At 39.6% G+C, this 27,331-nt stretch overlaps 1 protein-coding gene across 1 annotated transcript in view; it reads right to left on the minus strand.

Moving 5' to 3' along the window:
* Positions 1-299: 299 nt before the first annotated feature.
* The window catches only part of LOC126176077 (uncharacterized), a 59,303-nt gene continuing 32,271 nt past the window's right edge, over positions 300-27,331 (minus strand). Inside the window, exons 5-6 of the mRNA XM_049923212.1 lie at positions 1,902-1,929; positions 300-664 (exon numbers count right to left, since the gene is read on the minus strand). Coding sequence (XP_049779169.1) covers positions 300-664; positions 1,902-1,929 — 393 coding nt within the window. The remainder of the gene's footprint in view (positions 665-1,901; positions 1,930-27,331) is intronic.

The following is a 27,331-nucleotide window of genomic DNA, read 5'->3' on the forward strand; positions in this document are numbered from 1 at the left end:
TCGATACAGGTTACAGCCAATCATCCCCGACAAAGTGAGCACTGCGAATGCGGGGCCCCGACAACACAGAAACCGTAGCGTACGCCTCACTTGCTGTGTGAGTATAAACCACATTTTTCTGGCTTGCCTACAGTAATTTTAGTTCAACGTGACACTTATCGGGACGTCGAATGCATCGATGCCGCTCCAAGTCACGTAACTACCCACAGGTTTATAGTGGACACACTGAAGACCGTATTCGTAATATGGAAATACACCTGGTGCTCGAAAGCGACTGTCATCTGGACTGCAATGGACAGTTATTTGATGCCGGTGTTTTCGGTGATCCAGCTGCGTAGCGAAACCACGTCCGCATAGACGCCCGGATAGTTGGGTCTCGCGCAGCCCTTGCCGAAGGAGACGACTCCGACGAGGTTCTCGCCGTGGACGAGGGGGCCGCCGCTGTCGCCCTGGCACGCGTCCTTGCCGCCAGAGGGCACCGCGGCGCATATCATGTTGCTCGTCAGCCCCTCGCTGAAGTAGCAGCTCCGGCATTTGCTCAGGGAGACCACCTGCACAGTGGCGGCGCGCAGGAAGTCGGTCGCGCTGCCCCCCTCCACCATCGCCCCCCACCCAGACACGAGCACTGATTCACCCGCCTGCGGACGGGAGGTCGCCAGAGGCACTATCTGTAAGAAAAACAGCGAGTCAACAACAGCAGAAAATGAACTTTGAGGCATGTAGTGTGTTTCACCAAGTAATGTTCCACAGCTGCAATTACGTTCTTTACTTTCTTGTTATAACACGTTTCTCAGTTAAAACCTCATTCTGAATAGCTCCTGTCCATAGTTAACCGTTTATTTCCATCTAAGGAACTGCTACCTTTGCTTGCAATGCTACGGCGTTGACATGAGGTTTAGCGCGTTTTTCCATGTGTTTACTGATTGGTTCTAATCTCACCCTGCCTGGACGAGCTAAGAGACAGTATGGAAATTATAAGTATAAATACACTATGTGATCAAAAGTATCCGGGCACCCGGCAGAAAATGACTTACAATTTCGTGGCGTCCTCCATCGGTTGTGCTGAAATTCAATACGGTGTTGGCCCCCCTTAGCCTTGATGACAGCTCCCACTCTCACAGGCATACGTACAAGTAGGTGCTGGAGGGTTTCTTGGAGAATGGCAGCCTAGTCTTCACGGAGTGCTGGATTGAGGAGAGGTGAGGCCTGTGACGAAGTCGGCGTTCCAAAACATCTCAAAGGAGTTCTATAGGATTCATGTCGGGACTCTGTGCAGGCCAGTCCATTACAGGGATGTTATTGTCATATAACCACTCCGCCACAGGAAGTGCATATGAACAGGTGCTCGATCGTGTTGAAAGATGCAATCGCCATCCCTGAATTGCTCTTCAACAGTGGGAAGCGAGAAGGTGCATAAAACATCAATGTAGGCCTGTGCTGTGATAGTGTCACGCAAAACAATAAGGAGTGCAAGCTCCCTCCATGAAAAACACGACCACACCATAACACCATCGACTCCAAATTTTACTGGTGGCACACGCTGGCAGATGACGCACACCGGGCATTCGCCATACCCACACCCTGCCATCGGATTGCCACATGATGTACCGGTATGCGTCACTCCCCACAACGTTTTTCCACGGTTCAATATTACACTCCTGGAAATTGAAATAAGAACACCGTGAATTCATTGTCCCAGGAAGGGGAAACTTTATTGACACATTCCTGGGGTCAGATACATCACATGATCACACTGACAGAACCACAGGCACATAGACACAGGCAACAGAGCATGCACAATGTCGGCACTAGTACAGTGTATATCCACCTTTCGCAGCAATGCAGGCTGCTATTCTCCCATGGAGACGATCGTAGAGATGCTGGATGTAGTCCTGTGGAACGGCTTGCCATGCCATTTCCACCTGGCGCCTCAGTTGGACCAGCGTTCGTGCTGGACGTGCAGACCGCGTGAGACGACGCTTCATCCAGTCCCAAACATGCTCAATGGGGGACAGATCCGGAGATCTTGCTGGCCAGGGTAGTTAACTTACAGCAAATAAACAATTTTTTCAGCCTTCAGTTGCAAGGTAATTTTACTCGTTTACCTAGGTTTCGATTCCAGTAATGGAATCTTCTTCAGAACAAAAAATGAAATTATTTTGTGAGCCAAACACTGGCCATGTCACAGATTAAAAATTAAAACATTAAAGACGCATAATCATAAGATAATGTCAGTCAAAAAGGCGCTTGGCCGCGGCCGAGCCTCGCCGCGTAACTGCTCACGACGCCTAGTTTTCGAGCCGCTTACGTGTGGTCCTGATTTATGGCCGGCGCAGCTCCGTCTACGTTCACCCTAATGGTTTTAATTTTGACTGACATAATCTGATGATTATGCGTCTTTAATGTTTTAATTTTTAATCTGTGACATGGCCAGTGTTTGGCTCACAAAATAATTTCATTTTTTTTCTGAAGAAGATTCCATTACTGGAATCGAAACCTAGGTAAACGAGTAAAAGTACCTTGCAACTGAAGGCTGAAAAAATTGTTTATTTGCTGTACATTTCACAGTTGCTGACACGCTGCAATATGTTAGTTGACTTACACCTTCTAGAGCACGTTGGGTGGCACGGGATACATGCGGACGTGCATTGTCCTGTTGGAACAGCAAGTTCCCTTGCCGGTCTAGTAATGGTAGAACGATGGGTTCGATGACGGTTTGGATGTACCGTGCACTATTCAGTGTCCCCTCGACGATCACCAGTGGTGTACGGCCAGTGTAAGAGATCGCTCCCCACACCATGATGCCGGGTGTTGGCCCTGTGTGCCTCGGTCGTATGCAGTCCTGATTGTGGCGCTCACCTGCACGGCGCCAAACACGCATACGACCATCATTGGCACCAAGGCAGAAGCGACTCTCATCGCTGAAGACGACACGTCTCCATTCGTCCCTCCATTCACGCCTGTCGCGACACCACTGGAGGCGGGCTGCACGATGTTGGGGCGTGAGTGGAAGACGGCCTAACGGTGTGCGGGACCGTAACCCAGCTTCATGGAGACGGTTGCGAATGGTCCTCGCCGATACCCCAGGAGCAACAGTGTCCCTAATTTGCTGGGAAGTGGCGGTGCGGTCCCCTACGGCACTGCGTAGGATCCTACGGTCTTGGCATGCATCCGTGCGTCGCTGCGGTCCGGTCCCAGGTCGACGGGCACGTGCACCTTCCGCCGACCAGTGGCGACAACATCGATGTACTGTGGAGACCTCACGCCCCACGTGTTGAGCAATTCGGCGGTACGTCCACCCGGCCTCCCGCATGCCCACTATACGCCCTCGCTCAAAGTCCGTCAACTGCACATACGGTTCACGTCCACGCTGTCGCGGCATGCTACCAGTGTTAAAGACTGCGATGGAGCTCCGTATGCCACGGCAAACTGGCTGACACTGACGGCGGCGGTGCACAAATGCTGCGCAGCTAGCGCCATTCGACGGCCAACACCGCGGTTCCTGGTGTGTCCGCTGTGCCGTGCGTGTGATCATTGCTTGTACAGCCCTCTCGCAGTGTCCGGAGCAAGTATGGTGGGTCTGACACACCGGTGTCAATGTGTTCTTTTTTCCATTTCCAGGAGTGTACAATGTTTACGCTATTTACGCCTAGGGAGGTGCGACGTATGAGCAGAAACTCGACCATAAAGCCAAGTTTCCTCACCTCCCGCCTAACTGTCATGGTACTTGCAGTGGATCCTGATGCAGCTAAGAATTCCTGTGTGATGATCTGGATAGATGTCTACCTTTTACACATTACGACCCTCTTAAACTGTCGGCGGTCTCTGTCAGTCAACAGTCCACGTCAACCTGTACGCTGTTGTGCTGTAGGTGTCCTTTCACGTTTCCACTTCACTATCACATCGGAAACAGTGGACCTATGGATGCTTAGGAGTATGGATATCTCGCGTGCAGACGTATGACACAAGTGACACCCAATCACTTGACCACATTCAAAGTCTCTAAGTTCCGCGGAGCGCCCCATTCTGCTCTCTCACGATGTCTAATGACTACTGAGGTCGTTGATATGGAGTACCTGGCAGTAGGTGGCAGCACAATGCATCTACTACGAAATACGTATGATTTTTGGGGTGTCCGGATACTTTTGATCAGATAGTGTATTAAACAGTGGGCGGTTAGAGACTATGTTAATCGTTGACAACGTATTCCACCTGTAGGTCACCAAAAGGAGGTAACCTGATGTAACATATACGATATTACAGTGCATGTATTGTTTAGAAGTGTTGGTCCGGACAAGCATGCACTGCATCGCACTTCTTAACAAGACGGTCACTTCAATATCGTATTTATCTGCCGTTACCAGGTAGTGACTTTCAGATAAAATGAAATGTCCTCCCATTGCACGGAAATTACATAGTGCATGATACACATGTAGGGAATAGCTGATCAGCGTTTTGCTTAGGGTGGAAGCTGGAAACCTAAAAGTGCATATTTAAATGGATTAAATGTTGAAGTCTGCGTGGTAACTTTGACGAATGTGGTGGAACATGGTAGAGAAACAACCGTAAAGCTACTGCGCTTAAATTTAGAGGAAAGAAAGTAAAACAAGATGTCAAACGATACACTAAGTAAACTAAATTTTTCCGTAAGCATAATTTAAACGTATTTTAATTGACAGACTTTATCAATTAGCGGGATACGTCGTTTGTTGCAAGGGGCGATCAACAAAAGTTGTGTTACCAGTATAAAGCAACCATTCACTGGCTGGAATAGCGCGATGCATTATCGTAAGTTGCAGAAAAAAAAACAGTTATGGCGATGTGTAAGACATAGAACTGAGGGATACTAAAGTAGAACGCATCAACGACGATATGTGAAAGTTTGTGGCTGACTATGAGTCGTACAGAGAAAACAAAGGGGCTAAGGTGAACAAATTTTCACTGTCGTCATTCCGTTATACAGCCGACAGTTGTACATATTCGCTTTCATATATTGCATGTAACACAGACATGTAACTGAGTATTACAGAAATAATAAAATGAATGTAATTAAAAAATATATACATATGCCGGTCTAAGTGTGGAGCACAGCCATACTGTAATGTTCATTGTTCGTGCCGTAAAGGAAACGCAACAAGTATTGCGTTAACAAGGGACAGCAATAGTCTCCTCAGCATATAATTTTTCCTGCGAGAGTTTGATCGGAGGGTCCCAATGCGGCACGTATCCGGACGTCGCTAGTTACCAATGTAGGAAACGGCTAGGGCAAGTGCTGTGGGTAATAGAAAAGGCGCTGACCACGAAGCGTCACGCACGCGCCTTCTTTCTTGCAAACCACGATAACTGGTAAATACATAATGAAAGCCGCAGCCAAGCACGAGAGAACTACTTAAAGTCGAAGGCCGACTTGCGGGGCGGAAACTAAAAATGTTCTGCAACACCCTACGTGTCAGCCATGTAGGTAGTATGCAGATGAAAGGTAATGCTGTCATCAAACTGAAGGTTGGCGCCAGCCCTACAGTTCTTTACTGGGCACAGCGCTGTTGTAAATGGTTGCCAACTTCGTTTCTCCGACCTTTGAAGTGACTTACGTAACCACTTAGAAGAGGACATGCTGCTTAATGGGGATACCAAACATGGTGGAAATGACATTTATCATTTGAAAGAACCATTAGACAGATAAAAATCCTTCGACTACCACGAATCGAACCTCAGACGTTTGGATTCGTTGTCTGTCACTCAACCACTGTACCATTAAATTAGTCAAATAACAGAGCGAACAGGCAAATACTTTTCCCACTTTCCATATCTGAGTCGGACGGGATTAAAATGTAATAAGTGTTTCGTCGGATTATAGAGTAAGTTTATGGGGCTTTGAACATCATGATATTAAGTATTTATTATTGGGGATTTTATTCCGTTCCTGACCACAATGGGGAGCGTTCGTATCCTTTCTATGGGAAGGTGAATACAGTTTGAATAAGTTTTGTAGGGAAAGCCATTGTGCTTATTTCGTTTATTGGTTCGTTGGAAAGGAATGGCATCGGCTGTACGAGTATATCTTACAGGAGGGTAGTTGTACTTAGCTTTTAAGTAGAAGTCATTCCAAGTCTACAGAAAGGTGTAGTACCTTTGAAGTCTTCCAATAATCTGTTGTAGGATCTTGTTACCATAGTCTGAAGTTTTCTTTTCTTCCGTTTCTCTTCGGAAATCAAGCTTGGCAACTGCACTACATTTCATGTCGGCATTCCATAGTTGGGCGTGGGTATCACTTTATGAGGCCTGTTGGGGGTGCAATTGATTGTATTCATTCTATAGGGTTGGCAAACAGCTCTATTCGTCGTTCCACTAGTGAAAAAAATACGAGCTCATAGAATTCGGACCAGCTCTGCAACTTGATTCAAGACTTTCTTGGAGACAGAGCACAAATCACTCTTAATGGAACAAAATCGACACTTATGACGGTAATATCCGTGGTACCCCGAGAAAATACCCGTTACTGTTTACAATGTATTTGAACGATTAAATAGAAAGCGTCAGAAGCTTTTTAAGACTGTTCACAGATGATGTGGTTGTCTATAAGAAAGCAGCAACGCCAGAAAACAGTGCTGCGCTAGTATTATTCTTAGTCGTAGAAAAGGGGAATGTTGTTAAAATTCAGTAAAGGCGCGGCTGGGCGATGAAGTCTGGGGCTACTGGCAGAATGTAGTGATAGTTGGCAGCTCGTGGGCCAGACAGAGTAAACATGGCGCAGAGCTGCGCTGGCGTTATTGCACACACGATGTGTTTTGAAATGGTTCAAATGGCTCTGAGCACTATGGGACTAAACATCTATGGTCAGCAGTCCCCTAGAACTTAGAACTACTTAAACCTAACTAACCTAAGGACAGCACACAACACCCAGCCATCACGAGGCAGAGAAAATCCCTGACCCCGCCGGGAATCGAACCCGGGAACCCGGGCGTGGGAAGCGAGAACGCTACCGCACGACCACGAGATGCGGGCACGCGATGTGTTTTGAGTGGTGCAACAACGAGGCAGGAAACTGCTGCGTTGCTTGAAACTGTTGCGATGTATGAGGCGGGACACTAGCCCAGAGCCAGGAGGGCGATGTTTAAATGGCTGACGTATGGGTATTTACCCCTGCCATAGTTTCTGTCTCTCCCCGACACTACGTCAGAAGCGAGGGGAAAGGCAGTGTAAATAGACGGGCAATTTTAACTAGAGACAAGCGTGTGCCAGGTCAGTCGAGAGTCGGGACGGACCTGTGCTGGTCTATGCTTATAGGGGCCAGTCTGGCAGCGATGTTGTAAATATTCTGTGTAACCTGTTTTTTATTTCTATGTACTGTATTCCACCTCCGGGGACACAATACTGGGGCGGGGTGGGACGGCAGTCGGGTACTTGGAGATGGCACAGACTGCCTGAAGGAGGGCAGTGACAGCGGTCTGCAGCAGATCCAGGATGGGCCACGTTCGCTTCCAACCTGGCGTACCAGGGTCCGGGAAAGGCGCGCGCTGCGTCAGCGCCAGGGTCAGCAGCGGATGTTGCCATCTGGCAAGCACCACTAGCGGCAAGATGCGGCACAGTGTCCAGGATGGCGCGGGTTCGAGTCTGGTCTTGTCCTGGGAGCAGCAGCGGCCGAGGGCCACGGGTGACCCGTACAACCACCTTCGTCCCATGGTCAGACAGAGAGGCCAAACGGGGCAGAGGGCGGCGGGGACCAGGGACTGTAGCAGTTTCTGGAACTGCCGGCAGCTACGCGGCGCAGGACGTGACGCTCGGTGGGTGGCGACTGGGCAAGTGCGGCTGAGTTCCAGCTGAGCAGCCTTGATGATGGTGCGGCGGTGTCGGCATACCAGGAGTTGCTGAGCCGCATGGACTCGCGGGGCAACTCTGCGGGCGGCACGCTGAAACTGTGCTGCACCCATAAGTAACTTATGTGAATAAAGAAACGCCTCAGAATACCGCAGTATCACTCTGCACTGCCCCTTGGCGCTATTTTAACTTTCTCTGCCTACTGACGTAAAGTGGCGCGGTGGGTCCCGACTTCAGTTCGGCCATCTTGAGTCCCGGGTTTGACCATCGACGCCCCCACAACAACAGTTTCGAATTGAAGAATGACCAGCAGAGGATTGATGAATGGTGCAGGCTCCGGCAGTCGATCGTGGGCGTAAATAAATGTAACATAATGTGTATACATGGGAGAAGAAATCGACTACTGTACAATTATGCCATTGATGATAAATTGATGGAAACAACATCCACCGTAAAATATCTAGTAGAATGAAAACATAAAACAAATAGTAGGAAAAGCAGATGCCAGACTGGGTTTCACAGGAAGAATCTTAAAGTAGCTTGTCACCCGCTTGTTCGACCGATTCTTGGGTATTGTTCATCAGTCTGGGATAGTTGTCAGGTAGGACTGACAAAAGAGATAGAGAAGATCCAAAGAATAGCGGCGCGTTTTGTAACGGGATCGTTTAGTCGGCGCGAGAGCATTACTGGGATACTCAACAGACTTCACTGTTAGACGTTACAAGAGAAACGTTGTGCATCATGGAGATGTTTGCTATTACTTCCTCCCACATACATCTCGCTCAATAAGCACGATGAGAAAATTCGAGAAAATTAGAGCGATGCAGAGGCTTACGACAATCATTCTTCCTACGACCCATACGGGAATGGAACAGGGTAGAGGTGCTCGTTTAGAGGTACCAGAAGTACTCCCTGCCACACCCCCAATAAGTGGCCCGCAGAGTATGAAGACCCCCTCCCCCTTTCCAGTAAGGGTGTCCGTGATGAGGTTTGGAAGGGTGTCAATCTTCTTTCTTAGGTTCTTACGTCCCTCGTTCATCCTTTTCCTTTCTTTCTTCCCCCATCGGGCTACAAATTCTGTCCTCCCTCTGTCTATATGCTGTAGTTACATCGCGTGAGCCCTTCCTTGCATCCATTCTATACAACTTGTTATAGCAAGACTAGCCAAAGGTAGTGTAGCCTTAGAAGGTTTCCAACTCTAGTAGTACAAGTTTTAATTGGTAACTTTATTGTGTATCAGTCAGTACAGTAACAAGATTGGAAAGATACGTTTTGTTTTATTTTATTATACAAGACTTAAATGTAGACATTTTGAGATTGGCGTGAAACACTTTAACAAGCCTTATAAGCCTCCCAAAGACGAATTTAATAAGTGTAACAGATATTATGGAATTGCTACATTTCATGGGACAAGCGAGCTATCGATTTTATTTGTTTTGTTAATTCGCTGTCTGGGCCCTTCTGCAACATGCTGTGACAATAAAGCGACTTATATATAGATCTATAGGTTTGTACATAAAACGTGAAAACTTATGATATCTGAAAAAACTGAAATATATGCTAATGTAGTAAATAGTTATAAAGAAGAAAAAAAGCTGTACTGGACAACAGGCCAACAGTTGTAATTTAGATAACTGAAGTTGTTTTTCACATAGTTTATTATTTATTAAATTTAGTTAAGTAGGCTGATGCCCATTCGTTTCCACAGGGTATCAAGTGAGAGGGTACGAGATTTTCTGCTATTTTATTGCTAAGAATTCCTTGTCGTTTTTTCGGTTAAACGAATTTTTTCGATGAGAGTTTTGGGACTGCAGTCGTTACAGGAAACGGTAATTATTCGATAGGACTTCCCAAAACTAGTCGATAAAACGCACTAGTGTGTGTGAGACTGCAAGATTTATTTCCCTCGCCACCGATTCCAGAGAATTTTACTTTTGTCTACCTGTAACAACGCTGTAGCACCATGGCGCAAAATGTAAATTTGAAAAATAAAGTTCACGATTTGTTTCTTTTCCTGGCTTGAATACAGGATCCAGAATGCAACGTGGCAGGAACCGTGGGAACCGTAGTGCTGAGAAGCTTTGAGGCCACAGTTCAGCATTATGTACTTTTTTTATACACAAAATTTGAAGATAACGTGCAATAAACATTTTGTTTCACTAATATAAGCACTAGCATCTCTTTTACGAGTAATTAGTGTCTTAATCTTAAACAGAAATAAAGTTCTTGGACCACTACCTACTTGGGCTACGCATATGCTGAAACTGACTACATGAGATATGAGGTACAATTATTTGAAGCGTCGTCGGCACAGCTCATCGAGATTCACAGAGAATAGAGGTCAAAATAGATGTCTTCCGATTTAACTTTCAAAATGACACAAATGGCATTATAAGAAATCAGTAGTTTTGTTTCCATTTCGATGAAGCTCGTGGCTATCTTAAACAGTAGCAGCATAAATCACCTGTATATGTGTTCTGTTGCATTTCAACAGCTAGTTTCAGAAAAAATACTTGAAATCAGTGTAGAACGAGACACACCAGTCTTCTTTGCTAACACTCTAGTTGCATAAGCTAGGTCGATATAAAGCTGTTAGTTTTACTTCTTCCTTTGTTCAACAGTGATTATCATATATTGCCTCAAAATTTGGAAGTTAATTCTGTTACACAATTCGAATTTCTGATGGACTGATATATACTGGGTTTGATACCATAATTTTCTTCTGAAACCTGAACAAATACCAAATTCGATATTTCGTGTTACTCTCACTTCCACACTGAAAACAAAACAAAGTGGCATCATTCGAAAAAGGTTGAAAATTTTCTACATAAAATAAAGAACGGAAAACCTATTGATGAAGTATTTTGATATCAAGGGCCATAAGTAATCACTTGGGCAAAGTGTGCCTCATAAAGAAAAAAGTAGTCCATCAAACTTGATACAGCTTTACTGATACTATTTTCCTTAAGGCTGTAATAGTGGACATCGAGGCTTTTCATCTGGTACCTGGATTGAATTTCAAGTGGAGCTATGTAACGAATCTGATCCAGTCCAACGTATTATGGCATTCATAAAGTTCACTACTGTCACTTAGAAGGAGTAAAGCTATTCCATTTATGATGTGGATCTAGTGAACAGGTCGTAAGAGGGTCATTAATCTACCATCAGTCTGCTGAATCCTATGACAAATAAATTTTTCTTCATGTACTGATGTTGATTTTTCTCCAGGAGTTCAGCTGCTTTTAACTGGCGTCCATCACATTGCTCCAACGAACATCCACACACAACACACTTCAATCGCATCAAGTTTCTGAGTTGTAAGTTCGGAATCTTTATGATATAAGAAGCTTCCATAGCCGGTGACTCAGCGGGAAAGGCTCTTAAACGTGATCAGAGGAATGTAAAGGACTGCATCCCACCAAGTTTCTGCGATAGATCTCATTGTGACAATGCCGTTTTTTCTTAAGAACGTGACAGATATGATCAGGTCGCATTAAACGTAGGCCAAATGTCATCTAAACAATTTGCCTTTGATTATAGCAGAAAGAGATCTCTTCTACTAAAGGGACCGAACTAATCGATGATAGTTTTCTGTGGTTGAAGTGAACTACTGGAGATTTGTTGTCTGAAATAGTTAGGCCTTCGTCATAAAACTGGATCTCTCGCATAGAAATGGCGCTGTCTAATGCCAGACAGAGATTTAAGATTATGCTGTGTAGAGAATACACATGGAACATTTATGAGCTGGGGAGTTTTAAGGCACAGTGAAAAGATAGTGTCCATTTCCCACATGTAGACTGAAAATAGAGCTGGCTATGAATGGAGTCCTGTAGCAGTCCCCTTGGTGTGGTTCGAAGGCCGATTAAGTTATTCCCGAAACAGGCAACTACTGTTTTTTTTTTTTTTTTTTTTGCGTCAGGGGTGTATGAAAACCAAATAGAAATTCTTTTGACATGACTATAGCACTTGATGCAAAATTGAAAAAAAAAACTATTAATGTGAATACATGCCGCTAAAAGAAGATGCTGATTGATGAAAGATCAGAGAATTTCAGAGTGCAGAGCAGAGACTGTACAAAGGTCCTTTACATTTCGCAAAATTGCTATTAGTTTCTGAGGGAAAATTCTTGAACTCCATCCAAATTTGTAGATGGGCCTTCCTTAAAGGTGATGTGCATCTATGATGTTGTACTTCCAGGTTTTAATAAATGGAACGATTATTTGAGTCGTCCAGTTTGGAAAAAGTGGTTCTTTCATCTCGACAACATAAAGATTTCGAGAGAGCGTTGTTAAAGCCCTAAATGCTAATTAAGTTAGAGAACAAGCCAATACAGAGCTGGCTCCTGTCGAGGATTTCAGTGAGCACTGGATACTATATCCACTGGCATAATTGTGGGACTTTGAACTTAAGCAGACACTCTATATCAAGCTTATCTTACAACCCCGTGGGTCTGTCATGGCGTTAGTAGCCATGACTAAACCTCTACAAGCTACAATCATGTGTAAGAAGTACTGATGCAGGTTATCAAAACAATGGATAACCACTCCATATGGATATTTAGATACATAGGTTCACTGATCTTTTTGGTTTACTTAAGGCATCTACCAGACTTGATGAAGAATAAAAAAACTGCACAATTAACCACTCACAACATTATTCAGTTGGCAGTAACTTCACCTCTCCATGAGTAGGTAAAACTGAAAATATAATACACGATGAGCAAGTATGATACAGTTATATAATACTAATACTGTTATGTTGGCCTAACAAAGAACTAACGAAGAGATAAATAAACAACGTAACTACAATGTAAAATGGCTCTGAGCACTATGGGACTTAACATCTGAGGTCATCAGTCCCCTAGAACTTAGAACTACTTAAACCTAACTAACCTAAGGACATCACACACATCCATGCCTGAGGCAGGATTCGAACCTGCGACCGTAGCAGTCGCACAGTTCCGGACTGCGCGCCTAGTACCGCTAGACCACCACGGCCGGCCTACAATGTAAAAGAGGGAGAAAAACAGGAAATTTCGAACAGAAAAAATTACGGCAATAAATTAAAAGAAAAACTTCATCTAATAACATCATAGTGCCCAAAGCTGATAAAAGGAACAGCACAGTACTAATCTTAAAGAACAATGTGTAGAAAAACCAAAGATTTCATCTCATCTAACAATATCACAATACTGAAATCAGATGGCGATGGCCACAAAACACAACCTCAAAGACATTAAACATGTATTCACAGATGAACAGATAGAACACATCACCTAGAAGAACCCAAAAGCACCAACACTCAGAAGTCAACCCAAAGTCCACAAATCACTTACTCTAGTGGGCCCTCTTAATTAATTTCATGAATGCACTATCATATTATGTGGCAAAACACATGAGTAAGATCATAATGCAATACTATGAAATGAAGAGTAACAGAACACTGAAAAATAAAAATGAACTCATAACACATATAAGACTTACATATTCCACAGACAGCATCACTCACTTCCTTCAACAAAGAGAATACATATACCTGGATACCCACAACAGACACAATAAAACTAACCAAAGAAAACTTGCTGACATACAGCACACTACCCGCAGATAATATCAAAGAAATAACCAAACTGCTTAAAGTAATAACATCCCAAAATAACTCAATTAGGAAAGAATTTTTACTTACAAAAAGATGGCCTTCCAGTGGGATCCCCCATATCAGGAAAGCTGATAAACATATTCATCAACCACAGGGAATACACAATCTTTGAACAATCATCACACAGAAAGGATACAAAATCGTTTACTGGTACAGATATGTGGATGCTATTATGTATATGGTAGATGAGCCAACAGAGCAAAAAGATAAACAGAACACACAAAAACAATCAGTTCACCATGGAAGAAGAAAATAAAGCGAGACCGCAATATGCACACTTTTCACATCTTCATAAAGCCAACAGCCGCTGATACAATTGTACATGCCATGGTTATAATATCCATACAAGGTGAATCACCTAAGACTTGCAGTGCAAAATAAATGCATTTATCAGATGGTGGCTGGGAGGCCTCGTCCAGAGAAACTCAGCCGCTATGCTGCAAGTCTTATTTCAGACTGGGAAACTTACATGTCGATGAGATTGAGATGATGATGAGGACAGCACAACACCCAGTCTACAGGTGGGGAAAATCTCCAACCTGGCCTGGAATCGAACCTGGGCCTGCTTCATGGTAGGCAAGCACGTTAACACCCAGCTAAGCAGGCAGACACTTGCATCACAGATATTACGGAAATGGATAGTGCTATTCATGTGCGGTTTTCACACAGTGGATTGGTAGTCAAGGTCTTGTATTGTTAGCCAATAAACAGGTTGTAATGATGCTTAGGATATTTATGTTTTGTGCAAACAAACAATTTTTAAATGGAACAGTTCCTATTCACATTAACAAACCAGAAGTTGGTTAAATCACAATGTCACTGGTGTTTGTTGCAATATTCTAGTGCGAGTCGTTTACGAGACCGTGTATTCTGAAAACTTCCCATACTGACACTTGTACGAGGTGCATTCAAGTTCTAAGGCCTCCGATTTGTTTTTCTCCGGACTGGAAAGAGATAGAAACATGCGCATTGTTTTAAAATAAGGCCGCGTTCATTGTCAATACGTCCCAGAGATGGCAGCACCATACAGCAGATGGAATTTTACCACCAGTGGCGAGAATGAGAACTGTTTTAAATACTTAAAATGGCGACGTTTTCCTTACTTGAACAGCGTGCAATCATTCGTTTTCCGAATTTGCGTGGTGTGAAACCAATTGAAATTCATCGACAGTTGAAGGAGACATGTGGTGATGGAGTTATGGATGTGTCGAAAGTGCGTTCATGGGTGCGACAGTTTAATGAAGGGAGAACATCGTGTGACAACAAACCGAAACAACCTTGGGCTCGCACAAGCCCGTCTGACGACATGATCAAGAAAGTGGAGAATTGTTTTGGGGGGTCGCTGAATGACTGTTGAACAGATCGCCTCCAGAGTTGGCATTTCTGTGGGTTCTGTGCACACAATCCTGCATGACGACCTGAAAATGCGAAAAGTGTTATCCAGGTGGGTGCCACGAATGCTGACGGACGACCACATGGCTGCCCGTGTGGCATGTTGCCGAGCAATGTTGACGCGCAACGACAGCATGAATGGGACTTTCTTTTCGTCGGTTGTGACAATGGATGAGACGTGGATGCCATTTTTCAATCCAGAAACAAAGCGCCAGTCAGCTCAATGGAAGCACACAGATTCACCGTCACCAAAAAAATTTCGGGTAACCGCCTGTGCTGAAAAAATGATGGTGTCCATGTTCTGGGACAGCGAGGGCGTAATCCTTACCCATTGCGTTCCAAAGGGCACTACGGTAACAGGTGCATCCTACGAAAATGTTTGAAGTAAAAATTCCTTCCTGCACTGCAACAAAAACGTCCGATAAGGGCTGCGCGTGTGCTGTTTCACCAAGACAACGCACCTGCACATCGAGCTAACGTTACGCAACAGTTTCTTCGTGATAACAACTTTGAAGTGATTCCTCATGCTCCCTACTCACCTGAACTGGCTCCTAGTGACTTTTGGCTTTTTCCAACAATGAAAGACACTCTCCGTGGCCGCACATTCACCAGCTGTGCTGCTATTGCCTCAGCGATTTTCCAGTGGTCAAAACAGACTCCTAAAGAAGCCTTCGCCGCTGCCATGGAATCATGGTGTCAGCGTTGTGAAAAATGTGTAGGTCTGCAGGGCGATTACGTAGAGAAGTAACGCCAGTTTCATCGATTTCGGGTGAGTAGTTAATTAGAAAAAAAATCGGAGGCCCTAGAACTTGAATGCACCTCTTACAATACCTGTGGTAGCACACATTAGAGAACAATGTATCCGTATACACTATTTATGTGAATTCTGACCAGTAACGAGATAACTGATCATCACAGGTTCTGTTCAAAATGACCATCAGTAGTGGCAACACACGCTACCAGTCAGGTATGGGACAACTGCTACATACATGCTAACATTTCAGAGGAGGTGTCAAAATACGTCATTTCGTGTCATAGGGTGTAGCTGGTATGTCGTTGTAGACAGCGTCTTGCAGCCTTTACCACAGAAAAAAGTATGATATGGGGAGTCGGTTGGGCAAGCTAAAAGTCCTCTGCGCCCAGTCAAACGATTTGGAAACAATTCGAGCAGATATGCTGCAGCACTTCGTGCACTATGGGGTGTACAGCCATCATTTTGTTGCCACAGGTTCCTCCTAGTCTGCAGAGAAACGTTTTGTAGCACCTGTGGAAGATGGCCTGTTGGAAGGCTGTGATACTCGTGTGCGTTCAGTGTTCTGCCTATGAAAAATGGACCTCTGAGCTGATGGTTAACTATCTCAAACCACATGTTTACACTCCACGGACTCTGACGTTCCACCTGATGAAGCCAACAGGGATTGTCAGCAGACCACTTCAGCGGTTTACCTGGCCATAATTGGTAAATGTGGCTTCATCACTAAACAAGATACATGATACATTGGGAGTATTTTGCCTTAATGTACAGAAGTTAACATGATTCTCACAATCGTTTTCATGCAGCTCCTGATGGAGTGAGATGTAATAGGGATGCAACCCATGTCGATGGAGAATGCATAGGATACTTCCCTTACTCATGCCTCTTCCACCTACGATTGCTTGGGAGCTATCTTGTGGATCAGCTGCAACAGCAACAGCAACGGAAATTAATATTTTCTCCTCTTCTGTCAACACTTGCTTCCTTCTGTTACATTGTCTAGGTGTTACACCACCATTTTCACACAACTTATTGAAGAGGTTTATAAATAACTCCCGAGATAGTTGATGTCTGTTGGGATACCTTGCCACATACATCATACAAGAGCAAAATGCATTCTTCCTACATTACGAACAATACGAACCTATGATTACCAATCCATTCTGTGAACACCACACCTCAATAGCACTTAACATTTCCATAATATTGGTGGTATAAGTTTTAGGTGTTTCATCCTATAAACTACAAGGACTCAACCACAAAATCAAAACGCAACTAAAGAAAAATGCAAGCAGCAGACAATACAAATAACGCAGATGTAAAAAAAAAATACAGAAACTATACCACATACAGAATCACAAAGAGTAATACTAGTGGCTCGACTAACAGAAAGAAATGGTACACTTTAACATACAAACACAAGTCAATATAAAGAATAGCAAACATACTAAAGAAATGAGGATTACATTTTGCTTCCAGAACAAAAACACGCTCCAGTCACATTCTCAAACAACAACAGACAAAACAGGAAAATTTGAAGGAGCAGTTAGATACCAATTAGTCTAACAAGAATGTGAATCAATGTATCCAGGAATGATAGGCAGAAATTTCAGCTCTAGGTATAAGAAACAAATAATATATAGCCCTTCTGCGTTTACTGACCACAGCATAGAACTAGGCATAGAAATTATTAAAGCGAAACATTACAACAAAACACTTCTGATGTTACAGGAAATCCTTTGTATACAAAGAGCATTGAAAAAGGAGAGTAATTAATGATCAAATCAATATATATCAATAACTTGCAGACCATGTTAACCACAAAACACCTCTAAAACATCACCAGACTAAATAACTAATTAATCTTCCGTTTACCTGCGTCCCCCCCCCCTCTCCCTCTCTCTCTCTCTCTCTCACACACACACACACACACACACATACACACACACACACACACACACACACACACACACACACACACACACACACACACATGCACACATACATACAATGTACGCAACGAAGGAAGTAATATCAACCCACACATACATATAACAAACAAAAACAAAAGATGAAAGATAAACACACAGCGATACTTGGCAACTGTAAATACACAGTCAAAGGTGCAACAAATGAAGTATTGTGATAAATGTGGTCGAGTAAATGCCGAAAACCGGTCATCTGGGGTGTGGAGATCAAGCAAATTCATCTCTAGAATGACACACGTGAACCAACATCACTGGACATCTTACGTAACACCAAACGATAATTTAACCTCACGAAATTCGTGCTGCAAAAGTAGTTTCTAATCTGTAAAACGAGAGAGTGACATGAGAAAACATAACATATTAACATACTTGTAACTACTACTACATAATTCATTTATTATATATACACATCAAAAAAAGTTTTGTATCACCTTGGTTCCGAGAGTTTCCCAACCTGTCCAGAAACTTGGAACAGAGAACAACATAAACATCATTTCCGCCCTTTTTACTGCTCATGAAAACCACGAATTGCATATTCTTCCAGCATATGGCGAGATCTTCAGAAATGCTGGTCCAGATCGCTGTACTCACTGGTACCTCTAATACCCAGTAGCACGTCCTCTTGCACTGATAAATGCCTATAATCGTCGTGGCATACAATCTACAAGTTCATCAAGGTCCACACTGTCCCACTCCTCAATGGCGATTCGGCATAGATCCCTCAGACTGGTTAGTGGGTCACGTCGTCCATAAACAGCCCTTTTCAATCTATCCCCGTCATGTTCGATAGGGTTTATGTCTGGGGAACATGCTGGCCACTCTAGTCGAGCGATGTTGGTATCCTGAAGGAAGTCATTCACAAGATGTTCACGATGGGGACGCGAATTGTCGTCCATGAAGATGAATGCCTCGCCAATATGCTGCTGATATGGTTGCACTATTGGATGGAGGATGGCATTCACGTATCGTACAGCCGTTATACCGCCTTCCATGACGACCAGCGGCGTACGACGGCCCCACATTGTGCCACCCCAGAACAGCAGGGAATCTCAACCTTGCTGCAGTCGCTGGACAGTGTGACTAAGGCTTTCAGTCTGACAGAGTTGAGTCCAAACACGTCTCTGACGATTGTCTGTTTGCAGGCATATGCGACACTCATCAGTGAAGAGAACGTGATGCCAATTCTAAGGGATCCATTTGGCATGTTGCTGGGAAATCTGTACCGTGCTGCATGGTGTCGTGGTTGCAAAGATGGACGTCGCCATGGACGTCGGGAGTGAAGTGGCACATCATGAAGCCTACTACACACAGTTTGAGTCGTAATAAGACGTCCTGTTGGTGCACAAAAAACATTATTCAACATGGTGGCGTTGCAGTCAATGTTCGTCCCAGCCATGCTAACTAGGTAGCGGTCATCCACTGCAGTAGTAGGCCTTGGGCGGCCTGCATGAGGCATGTCGTCGACAGCTCCGGTCTCTCTGTATCTGGTCTATGTCCGAACAACGTTGCTTTGGTTCACTCCAAGATGCCTGGAAACCTCCGTTGTTGAGGGCATTTCCTGGCACAAACTAACAATGCGGATGCGATCGAACGGCAGTATTGACCATATAGGCGTGCTTGAACTACAGACAACAAGAGCCGCATTGTTATTTACATCTTTGGGTGGGTTTAGTGACATCACTGAACTGTCAAACAGACAGTCTCTGTGATGCAATATCCACAGTCAACGTCTGTCTTCAGGAGTTCTGGGAACTGGGGTGATGCAATACAATTTGTGATATGTGTATGTAAAAACAAATTATGTTTTATAGGAAATGGAAGACGCTTCGTGATCGTGAATAAAACATGTGAAATGCATATGGCAAAAAAAAACCGCTTTTCATTTAACAGCGAAGGTGGGGCATACCTCCATGAACTCAAATTTCATTTGGTAACTCATACATGCAGACTTTTGATATGACGTCTCATGATAGTGACACTTAAAATTTCTTTTAAATTGTAGTATAAACATTTTTTTAAAAAAAATGTGAGCTCGTCCAGGTCCTGAAGGTCGAGGGATGTCGACTGGTCGCCATATCAGCCTCTGCCATGTGGAATCATGCAGATGTGGTATGGAGAAGCATATGGCCAGCACACTGCTCTCTGTGCCATTTGGTCGCCTTTTCACATCTTTAGGCAGCTACTTCTCAGTCACGAAGCTCCTCAGTTGGCACTATGAGGCTGAGTGCATCACGCACCTGTCCTCCTAGCAACGAAAATTTTTTGGCAATAACCGGAATAGACACTGGGTCCTCCACATGACAGCCATTTACAGCTGACCACTAATCTAAGGAGGTGCACATATACATTATTAGGCAGCAAAAAAAGAATGACAGAACACTAATCCTGCAGAGGTCATGCAAGTTAGTACATTTTAGTCTTGAACACTGAAATTATTTTCAAAGTGACATACACCTTGTGTGCAAAACTTATGAACAAAAACGACTTTCGTGTGCTGGGTCAATTCAAAGTAACATAGCTCAATGAAACTTTGACCACTTATTGAAAGAACTGCTACAGCATAGTACAGAAGGTAACTGTAAAAATTACATGTTGAGATGAACAGAAATGAGACTTCCATGCAAAACGATAATTACACTGAAGTCAATGTGATTCATGATGGTATTCTGTACATTAAAACTGACGGGACATAGGGCTTGACAGCTTGTGTGTGATCAGTGTGGATGGCCATGCATGCTCTGTAATGTGCTCCCATGCTAGCCACAATCTTTCTAAGGAGTTGTTGTGTGGTAGGATGTTACATGGCTCCACCAATGCAGCTGGATGGTCGTTGATTCATGTAGACATGATGCAATACTTTTTCCAACGCATCCATCATGTACTGGATGGGATTTAAGTCAGCAGAATTGGCAGGCAAATCCATTCACCAAATATCCTTTTGTTCCAAGAGAGTGTCCACCTGTGCTGTTCTATGTCATACATTGTCATTTATAAAAATGAAGTTGGGGTCAAACCAGCCTATACTTTGGAAATTACTTTATTATGTATATGACAACTACAGTAACGAATCACAATGGTGGCGTAACTTTACATAGAAAACTAATAGTGCTTTGACATAAATCTGCCAATAGCAGAAATATTCTTGACACTGCCAAGTAACATGGCCTTTTTATTTCAAAAATTCACCACCGAGTTTACAACAAAATCTAAATTTCCTTGAGCTCAGCTAGATAGAACCCTGAATGAAATCAAAAACACACATATTGCTGCCATTCTCGTAAATGACCTAACAGGAAGCAATAAGAAACACTGGTTACACTACTGGTATTTGTTCACTGATGCTACATGGAAACACTTATTGTAGAATACAGCACAATAGACAATGTAACTACTCACATTAAGCAGTGAAATATGTCTGGACCATAACATGGGTCGACATTACAACTGAAGAATACGATGGTAGTATACATATGTTATTTCTGGAGGAAAGAGAACAGTATTTTATAAAATTTCCTAATATAAATCAAGATTTTAGTTTTGTTGTTACCCTCATTTAAAATTTTATCTCTATCCACAACCAACTTTTCATTTATTTAAAAAATAAAAAAAATTAATAAATTTTTCCTAAAAAATACGTTTTCTGAGATAGTGTTTATCCATAACAGCAAACCAAATTCACATTTCATTTAAAAAATTTAAAAATCTAATAATTTTTTCTTTATAAATAAGTATCACTAAATCATGTCTGTCTCAATGAATAACTTGAAGTCTCATTTTATTTAAAAAATAAAAATGTAATAATTTTTTTATAAATAAGTTCTGTCAAATATCGTTCTTGTATACGAGTGATTTAAATTTCCATTTACAAACTCAAGATACATTTGACCTTTACATGTTTTAATTAATTAAACTCAACCTTTTTATTAAAATAAAAGCAAAACAAAATGTACTCCAAAGATTAGCTATTTCAAAACTCAGAAAACTACTGCAAATCATGGATTGAGCTATATAGATTTAGAAAATTCTTCAAAAAATGGTTATTCAAATGGAAGTGGACAAGATCTCTTAGAAGTTATTGTTTATTTTAATATGAAAGAAATGAAAATGAGCTAAATAAGTTAAAAATATATAAAAGAACTTTGATGAATCAGTAAAACAAAAAATCTTAATAAAGGAAAATTACTTGCTCTTATTCAAAACCCTGGTGAGAATATTAATAATAATGATAAAGAATGGTGAGAATATTAATAATAATGATAAAGAATTGAATAAAAATATATAAGTGAACTTCATCTAATCTGTAAAAGAAAAATCTAAAAAATTATACTAAACATAATAAACAACAATTAATCGCTCTTATGGAAAGATCTTAGGACAGTATTAATAATAACGATAACTAAATGAAAAAAAAAAACATCTTTATAAGATCTTCAAAACCTGTGAAACAGAAACATTCGAAAATTATTCTAAACTTAATATACAACAATTAATAGATCTTATCAACACATCAGAGGTAATATTATTTATATTGATAATAGGAATTACTTATATAATCTTCTAGTACATGAATATCAATAAAGAGTATGATAAACATTTCTCAGGTTACAATTTTCTAGATTACAACGATTTTTTAAAATTTGCAAAATGAATTAATATCAAAGGTTATGAATTATAGTCTAGAATAACGATTAAATAATGGAAATTAATATCTTGATAATATTGTTGAACCACAAGATTATATTAACCAAATTAAAAAAGGGTTAATCACTAAATTTAAGAATGATTTTAAACAAAGAAGTGCGATTAAAACTTACATTAATTTTTATTGTTATTGTAAATGACATTGGGAAATACATGAAATAAGATTTAAAAAATGAAGTTATATACAGGAGAACTAATTAAGAGGATTATTATGTTAAATCAACACATAAACTTATGCTAAAATGGAAGAAATGCAAAGAAATACCCAGATTGGTATTTATTGCATCTCAATAGTTCAAAATTATGTGTTAATAGACACAAACCAATTTCCTGTACTTCTTATATCGATTTGCCAAAGGTACTTAAAAATAAAATACCAGTGATCAATGTAAAAACTGAGATAAAAAACGTTTTCTTTATTTAATAAAATCAGCTTTATAGAAAGCAATTGATCACATGGAAAAGATTCATAATTATAAAAATATTGGATGAGAATTTGATGATATTATTGATAAGGGAAAATTACTTTTTGCATTCAGTAAGCAGATATTCTAAAATTTTAAATTGAGTCTAATATTTCAAAAAATGTTTATGCTTATGATGAAAAATGTACTGTATATCCTCTTTACAATATAAAAAAATTAACATGAAAAACATGTGAATCTACTTTTAATTTTAGAAGAATATAATTCTCAATAATATTTGATAAAAATCGATCTTGATTAACTAGTTCACAATCAACCAAAAATGAACATCAAATCTTTTCTTGTGATAAATGTTTAAGATATTTTTATTCTCATGAAAAGTTAGACAGTTGCAGAAACGATTACAAAGAACTTAAAGATGTAAAAATTGATATCCCTTAGGAGGCGAAAAATTAAATTTAAAAATTGTAGTGATTCATTATGAATACCTTACTTAATTTATGCAGGATTTGGTTGTCTTTTATAGGATGTTAACAACTGTCAAAAAATTAGTAGAAATGTTAAAACAAATATCTAAAGAATGTGCTGAAAGAGTTTAAGTATTGGTTAAAAGTAAACATGAAATCATTGAATATTGTCACTAGAACATACAGATTGATTGAAAATATATGATGATTTTAACTGAGATATGAGCAAAAACACAGCTAACAAATAGATAAAAAAATTTATAAATCATTCACTAATTCTGTTTTGGCTATAATGATGGAAAATATTATGAATAGACAAAATATTAAAACAATAACAAATCCAAAAGAAGACAAAATAAATTTCAGAACCTAATTATGATCATACTTCTTTATTTTTAGAAAATATAGTTGCAGTTCTTATGGAAAAACTATAGTAAAGCTCAATATACCAATTTTTATTACAATGAAATAAAACAAAAATTTATGATTTATTTTACATGGATACAGATTATTTTGTTCATGATATAAAAAAATGAAAATCCTTATATAGATATGAAACCATTTATAAACGAATTTGACACAAGCAATACTCAAAAAATAATTTATACGAAATTCCACAAGTAAAAAAAAGTTTAGGAAAAATGAAACATGCAAGTTCAGGAAAAAATATGTTGAAACACATCATTTGAAGATCGAAAATGTATGCTTAAAAATTAGAAGGTAAAGAACACAAAATATCTAAAGCAGATTAAAATGCTTTTGTAAGACATTCAATTAGTTTTGATAATTATAAAAACTGTTTAGATGACAAAATGTAACAACATAGAAAAATGGATTTACTTAGTTCATTTAAGCATGAATTGTTGTGACTGAATGTAATAAAATGTTTTATGTTCTGAAGACAATAAATGAATTATATTACAAGGTGGGATTAATAACTACCATATGGACATTTAAAAATAAACGAATTTAATCTCAGTTCTTAAAAAGTATTAAATATAAAAAATGAAATAGAAAAATATAAAATGTAAATATTAAAAAATTAGTTTTGAAAAACTGAACAATGTATATCCATAATGTTTATAAAAAAAATATTATAAAATAAAAATTTATTTGTTGTCCAATTTTTGATGCATTTTCATATATATTTTACAAACAATTTTCCACAAAAACATTCAGCTTTATGATAACACTTTTCTATAATTTCTTATAATCGAAAAGCTCTTCCCCTCTTTGGTTATAGTCATAAATTTCAATATGTTAAGAAGATTTTTCAATTTTTTTTATGTTTTCACATGTAAACGTTTTTTACTCCAGTCATTCCAGTGTTCTGATTTTTGCTCTATATTGTTTTTGTTTCTTCTTTATACAATCAATACAACCTATTTGTGAACATGTTTTCTTATTTGTAAATTATATTCGTTTATGAATTTCTTTTTCTTGTTTGCACAATGGACAAATCACTTTATTTTCACTTTCCATAATAAATTATTAGAATTTCCAAAAATTAAAACTTAATAAACTTTATAACATATAAATTGATTCATTTTTATATCTAAAATCTAAAACATATTTATAACGATAAATAGACGTGATTAATTATTGACGAAAAAATAATCCATTATTTAAATCAAAAGATATCTGTGATGTTTTGCAATACATTAATTTAAGAGATGCTTTGAAAGACAATGTTAGAGTAAATATAAAAAATGAAGAATTAAGAGGTAGTTCACAACTACAGTTATATTCACATACAAATATGATAAATGAAACAGGTTTTTTAGTTTAATAATGACATAAAAATGCCTTAATCAGAACATTTTTAAGCTTGGATTTATGGTGAAGTTTGTCCATCAATTCCAAACATAGCGAATATAAAATAAACATTAATGTGAAACAGTTCTATTAAGTTCAAATAAATCATTAAAACCTTTGAATACTATTAAGAATAATGGTATAAAAAAACAAAATAAAAGATTTGAGTTTGCTACAGAAGTTTTAATGAAAGAAAGGAACAAATAAATAGTGTACTATCACATGTCGTTAATGAAACAATTGCTGAAAGTTTAAGACTGACACTTGTATTTTAAGATCATACAATTGTTATTGGGATAACTACATTATTCGAATGAAATTTGAAAATATTCATACACAGATGTATTTTATCTGAAGTAGACATTCAAAATGTGAAGAATTTTTGAAAATTAATTATGTACTTAATGCAGTAAAAGATGGAAGAAAGATTTATATGTGTATTTTACCAAAATTATTTCAATAATAGTCATTCACAAGAACATTTGCATGATGATGGTTTTTAGAAAATGAAACTAAATTTCTAACTGATGTTTTTCATGATTAAATTTTAGAATATCAATCATAACGATTTTTACATACATTTAATACACTAGAATTATCCAAACCCTCTAACTCCATTAATTCAAATTTATAAGTTTTAAAAATTCAGGCCTTACATCATTTTATTTTACTACCAATATATACTGTATCTTCTTTAATAAAATAATAAGCACAGTGAATATTATAGTCAATAACAAATATGTTTGATATTCAATAACTTACTCATTTTAATATAGTTATTTTTATTATTCCATAATTTTGTGAATTGTGAAAACCAACCATTTAACATACACAGGATGTGTACGTGGATGACAAAAAAAATCCTGGATTTTTCCTGGATTACCCGGTTAAAAATATACTTTCTCCCAGATGAAAGTAAATTTTTTTCCATGTTAAGTAACAGTGTACTTGTCCTCGAAACTGTAAAACTTCTCAATCCTTTAACCCTAGGATGCATGGTGCTGAAAACACACAAGAATGCATATGCATGGCCTCCAAGGCTCTGCCCTAATTTAAATTTTTCCTCTTTTCATATAATCATTCTTTGGAGTTAAATTTATTTCTGTCAAATTTATTGTCATATTGAAAGATACCTAAGATACAGTAACAGGGTCTGGTGTGCCTGATTAACATTTTATTAATTTGTTAAAGAAACTCCAAGAGTGAATTTTTATTAGTTACATCCATATACATACAACATATACAAAAAAATTATTAATTCGCTTATAAGTTGCAGTTTACATTTTATACCATTTATTACATCCAATTTCTTCAATTAAAACATACTCATTATTCACAATACTATGTATATAGGCAATATTTTGACCTAACGTTTTTATTCATTGTTTACATAAAATTGCATTTTTCTTAGTTTTCAACATGTGACAAACAAGAAGCACAAAGAACGCCACTATGTTACTTACAAATGTTGGTTTTACACTTAATGCATGTCATAGCACTTTTCCTGTGTTTATCATTTGGACAATAATTACATCTTTTTCCTGAAACAGGTAGTTGGTTCAGCAGTATGACATCTTTTTGAACACCACATCTTTGCATGGCATCAACGATTTTCTTTGGAAGATTAGGGATCTGAATATGAAGTTCCATTAGTGGTCTTACGATTTCGTCTGCTAAATCTCTTAGGAACAAACTCCTTTTATCACTTCTTCCATAATGGTATGTCAGATGTTGGGCGGAAAATAAAATTTCACTGTTCATTGCTGTGACGTCCATCATTCATCCATAATGCAAATGGCTATCTTCTTGTTCGTCTCTTGCAAGTGTAATAACGAATTTTCTGGTCCATTTGATGTACTCCACCCTTCGTAGAGTTATAGAACTTTATTATATCTGGTTTCTTTTTTGCATGAGTTTCATCAATGTTTCTGTCATGATATACTATGCTAATGAGAACTACAGACTTTTTCTTTTTGGTAGTATAACTCGCCATTGTAATGTCACCTCTAAATGCAAAGAAAGAGGAATGAATTGCTGTTGAGCAGATGGTTTCATCTAATTAGGAATTTCTGGTATATTTTGTTTGATTGTTCCCATCACTGTAATTTGCTTCTGAAGCATCTCTTCTGCCAGCTACACACTAGTAAAGAAGTTGTCAACAGTAATAGTTTTTGATGATCCTTCAATGTTTTTAGCAAGATCTTTCACCACATTCAATCCAAGATTTTTCTGAATAGGTTCATGGGGCTTCCTTCCCTTGTAAACAATTCCGTCTAAAGCATATGCAGATGTAGCATCACATAACCAAAATAT

The sequence above is a fragment of the Schistocerca cancellata genome, chromosome 3 (genome assembly GCF_023864275.1).
Source record: "Schistocerca cancellata isolate TAMUIC-IGC-003103 chromosome 3, iqSchCanc2.1, whole genome shotgun sequence".
NCBI lineage: Eukaryota > Metazoa > Arthropoda > Insecta > Orthoptera > Acrididae > Schistocerca > Schistocerca cancellata.